Here is a 4,295-nt window from a genome sequence, read left to right as displayed (position 1 = left end):
GATCAGCTCCTGCTCAGGTTCTGCAGCTTCTTTTTATTTGATTTATGGAAAATCTGAGATAATGATCATCAAGAAGTGATTACCGTGAATCTCCAAATTGATTTTCATGTCTGTGTGTGACTCTGACCCTGGTCCTGACTCTGACCTCCTGCAGTAACCAGACTCACCTCCCTGCACCTGTCCTGTGTTTCTGACCAGAGGACATTAGACAGAGGATGGTTTGGTTAGAGAGCGCTGACACACTGTGGACGTGGAGTCTGACTGAAAGTTGGATCTGCAGAGGGTTAAAACACAGCGGACATTCAGGGGCACACGAACAGACACAGGAACACAGTGTGGCTCTCGCCCCTCCCTCAGTGCCACCCCCCCACACTCACACAGGGCCGTCACAGAGTCAAACTGTGGCTGTTGTCGTCGTCTATCTGGACAATGAACACACTCACAGGATGGCCGTCGTCTCGCCTCGCTGCACTCCAACCCTCATCGTCGTCCTCTTCATCCTGTCAGGTGAGACACAGACACAAACCTCTGACATCACAACACAAACCTCTGACATCACAGCAGAGTTGAGCTCAGTACAGACACTAAAGTCAGAGAAACATAAAGGTGGTTTGTGCGTCTTTTTCGTCTGTTTGTGTGGATTTGTGACTGACTGAGTCTCTCCGTGTTCAGTTTTCTTCTTGTTAGGATCATTTTGAGTCTTTTGCTTCTCTGTGGTCGTTCAGATTTCCTGACTATGACCTCGTACAGAGAAGAATCAGAGCAGACGCTACAATGATCCAACACACAATATGCTGACGCAGCATCAATCCCATCAGACTGAATCTTATTTTTAGATATTATTATTATTATATTATTTTGGGATCCTGTGTATGATATTTTGTCCTCTGTGTGTCTTTGTGCTGCAGGTGGACAGTTTTCATCAGTTTCTTCTTTTAAAGTGCCGGAGGGAGGTGTAGCCTCTCTGTCCTGTCAGTACTCCGTGAAGCGTTTCGGCCTGAGTCGGGTCTGCTGGGGTCGCGGCTGTGGGACCTTCTGGTGCAGCAACATCCTGCTTCAGACGGACGAGAACGGCGTCATCTCCAAGGTCTGATCATCTCCGCTGACTCCGGCTCAAACATGTTTTAGTCATATTTTGTTGCTCATTTTTCTGTTGAATCATATTTTAGTCAATTTGACTTTATTTATTGATTATTGATTGACTTTATTAAAACTTTATTTATACTAAATTTTATTGTATTATTTATTATTATTGTATTATCTCTTGGTACTTTTATTATATCTCAACATACAACTGCACAGCATGCTCAATAGTTTGTTTCAGGTTTCCAGATTTGACAACTGTAGATAACTTAAAGAGACATTTTTGTTTCTGTTCCTCTGTTTTTCTCTGTATCATTCCCATTATTTTCTATGTGTGTGTGTGTGTTTCTCTGTGTAATAACTACTGCAACACCAGAATTTCCTATCTGACATTAACAAAGAATAATTCTTGTACAGTTGCACAAAAAAAGAAAGAACGAAAGTAAAAGAAGAGCCACATTTAGTCATTCCACAAGATTTGTTCTTAATATTTATTCCTATATCTTAGTATCTAGTATCGTCTGCAGCTTCTCTCTAATTCTAACTACGATATCTTTACAGTATTTTTATACCATCAAGTCATATTGAAAAATCAAATACTCACCATCTTTTAATAACAGGCAGGAGAAGGATTAGTAAAGAAACAGCAGTTCTGTAGCAGATTTATTCCAACTTGAATCTCTGTTGGAATAAAGTAGGTGCTGAAGATTCGTGGTTCAGGTTTATAAAGACGTCCTTCAGTTTGAGGACGATGGTTAAAGCTCCTCTGCAGATCCAGTCTCCAAGTCTTCCAAGACATTTCTGCAGAGGCTCCAATGATGGAAACAAAACACACCCCAATGTCAAAACAGCACTGTACAGGTGAAATCACTGACCCGGCTTCTGGCTTCAGGTGGCGGACCGGTACCGGCTGACGGGGGACATCCTGGATGGACAGATGGACCTGGACATCCTGGATGTGAAGTGGACGGACAGCGGGCTGTACTGCTGCAGGGTGGACATCAACGGCCTGTTCAACGACAAGAAAGTGATCATGAACCTGAGAGTTGTCAAAGGTGAGACGAGCAGCACTTTACAGCAAAGATCCCAAAGGTCCGAAACCTTAATCTGACGTCTGATCAGATTCAATGTGGATTTTCTTCCTCAGTTCCTGTCACCATTTCTCCTCCAACAACAACAGATCGAGTTACAGAGCTGTCGGCCTCCACAGGTGAGTCTGGTCAGACAGGTGAAACAGTCAATCAGGTAAAAATCTGAATATAAACAGGTTTAGAAGGTTTCAAGCGAACAGCTGATCGGACTGAAGAGTCAGAGAGTAAGACGGCAGAGGAACAGACACAGAAACAGGTTGTAAGCAGTTTCTCTGTGTCTGTAGTAAACTGGAAACTCCTGCTGTCGTCCCAGTTGGACCTCCTGAGGAGGAACGCCACCCTGCTGCGCTCCGACGTCGTCACTGTGAGTTCAACACCGGCTCTGTTCATGTTACACTGGAGACTAAGACTTAAAGTGCTGTAGGGAGACTTAGACTAAGCCAGCATCAGGTCCCTGTGATAAAAGAAAAGTATCTAAAGGCACTAATGTGAAGCTACTATTTACATATTGAACTATTTAAAATGCAAAGAACAGTGAACTCTTCACGTTAAATCTAACACAAAGTGATCCAACCCTCTGACAGTCGTCTGTTCACCTGCTGTTCCAATAATATGTGACCTCTCTGTGTCAGGTGGAGGACTCTCTACCTTCTCTCTCCCTTCAGATCAACGTCCCCGTCCTGTCTCTCTCCCTCAGTGTGTTGCTGGTCTTGGTGGCAATTTTCCTCTTTCTCACCTTCAAACGTACGTTCGTCCTGCACACGAGTTCATGTCAGACCGAAACAACAGCGGTGGAAGAAGGACTCACGTACTTTAATTCAGTAAACTAACATATAGGATGAGTCGTTTCATCAAAACCTGCACACCGTCATGTCCTTTTACTTTCAGTTCCTGCTTCACTCTATGTTACTGCACACACACTCAGTTTATATGAAAGGTTAAAAGGCTAAAATTACTTTACCCAGATTTTGTCTGTGAACCCTGAGCAGAGATATTAAAAACATTAAAAACGAGACATGCTGCTGTTTTGGATCATGTGGAGCGTTTTACTGTCCTAACAACCCGACAGACTTCATCCTAATTTATATTATTACAGTATAAAGGTCTTTATCTGAAAGCGAACTGGTTCCTGTTTCTAGTGTAGTGGTACCATATTAGGAGAGAAATTTGATTGACTTAAACACACTCTGAAGATTTCATGATTTTTTACTTCTCCAGGTGGTTTCTACACACGAGCTTTAAAAACCGGCTGGTGAGTTCAATCTGAATATTTTCATATTTACATTTCATATAACACATCTGTTTGTGGACTGTTGTTGTTAACTTGTGCTTTTCCACAGCATGAGCTTTTGTTAAGAATCTAATTGGTCTCCTCTAGTTTCTCCTCTGAAGAAGAACCTCCTCACATCATCTATGAGATCCGGATGAGGAGACCAGTGCAGGAGAACATCTACACTCTGGACTAAAGAACCTCGTTCCCACCTGGACCAAGAATCGCCGGGTTTAAAATACTTAAAAACGTTTATGTTAATCAACATTTACATTAAATGTAGAACGTGAATAAGCTGAATCACCACTCATACTCTCTGTGTTTGGCCGAGCTGCTGCTGGTTTACTGTGTACTGTCGTCTGTGAAGAGCTCTGAGATGCTGCTGCAGCGTGTGTTTAACGTTCCTGAAGCTTCTGAATAAAACCTGAATTAAAACAGATCATTTGTCTGAAGACACCTTATGAGTTTTAATGACCTGTGTCCATTTTTTGGTGAAAGGTGGAGACAGAGAAGGAAAGAGACACATTAAAGAACCAGAACAGTGAGGAGTGTGTTGTGTGATCAGAGCAGACGAACGGGTCAGTACGTGAGATATTAGAGTAGAGAACGTTACATCGGACAGAACGCGGTGTTACTCGCTCTGCTTTTAAAATTTTAATATAAATCAGTTTTGTATGAATTAATAAAAAGACTAAGTAATAAGTATTTAACTAGTAAAAGGAAGCAGATCATTAATTATTATTAATGATTTAGTACATGTTGTAGTATTGTGCTTTAACATTGCAGTATTTAATGAATTAATGAAAAATAAGCTTTTACGTATTAAAAACACTGTCAGCTGTCGAACTAGA

The 4,295-nt window shown here is 41.8% G+C and overlaps 1 protein-coding gene across 1 annotated transcript; it reads left to right on the top strand.

Moving 5' to 3' along the window:
* The first annotated feature begins 440 nt into the window (after positions 1 to 440).
* Positions 441 to 3,874, top strand: timd4 (T cell immunoglobulin and mucin domain containing 4). The gene is made up of 8 exons (XM_026357552.1): positions 441 to 507; positions 909 to 1,087; positions 1,976 to 2,138; positions 2,231 to 2,293; positions 2,459 to 2,538; positions 2,807 to 2,918; positions 3,393 to 3,426; positions 3,553 to 3,874. Exons 1-8 carry the CDS (start codon positions 447 to 449, stop codon positions 3,638 to 3,640), a joined length of 780 nt encoding a protein of 259 aa, XP_026213337.1. The 5' UTR covers positions 441 to 446; the 3' UTR covers positions 3,641 to 3,874.
* Positions 3,875 to 4,295: the final 421 nt, after the last annotated feature.

The sequence above is a fragment of the Anabas testudineus genome, chromosome 10, assembly GCF_900324465.2.
Source record: "Anabas testudineus chromosome 10, fAnaTes1.2, whole genome shotgun sequence".
Classification (NCBI taxonomy): Eukaryota; Metazoa; Chordata; class Actinopteri; order Anabantiformes; family Anabantidae; genus Anabas; species Anabas testudineus.
The sequence above is the reverse complement of the archived record's forward strand: the minus strand, read 5'-3'. Positions and strand labels throughout refer to the sequence as shown.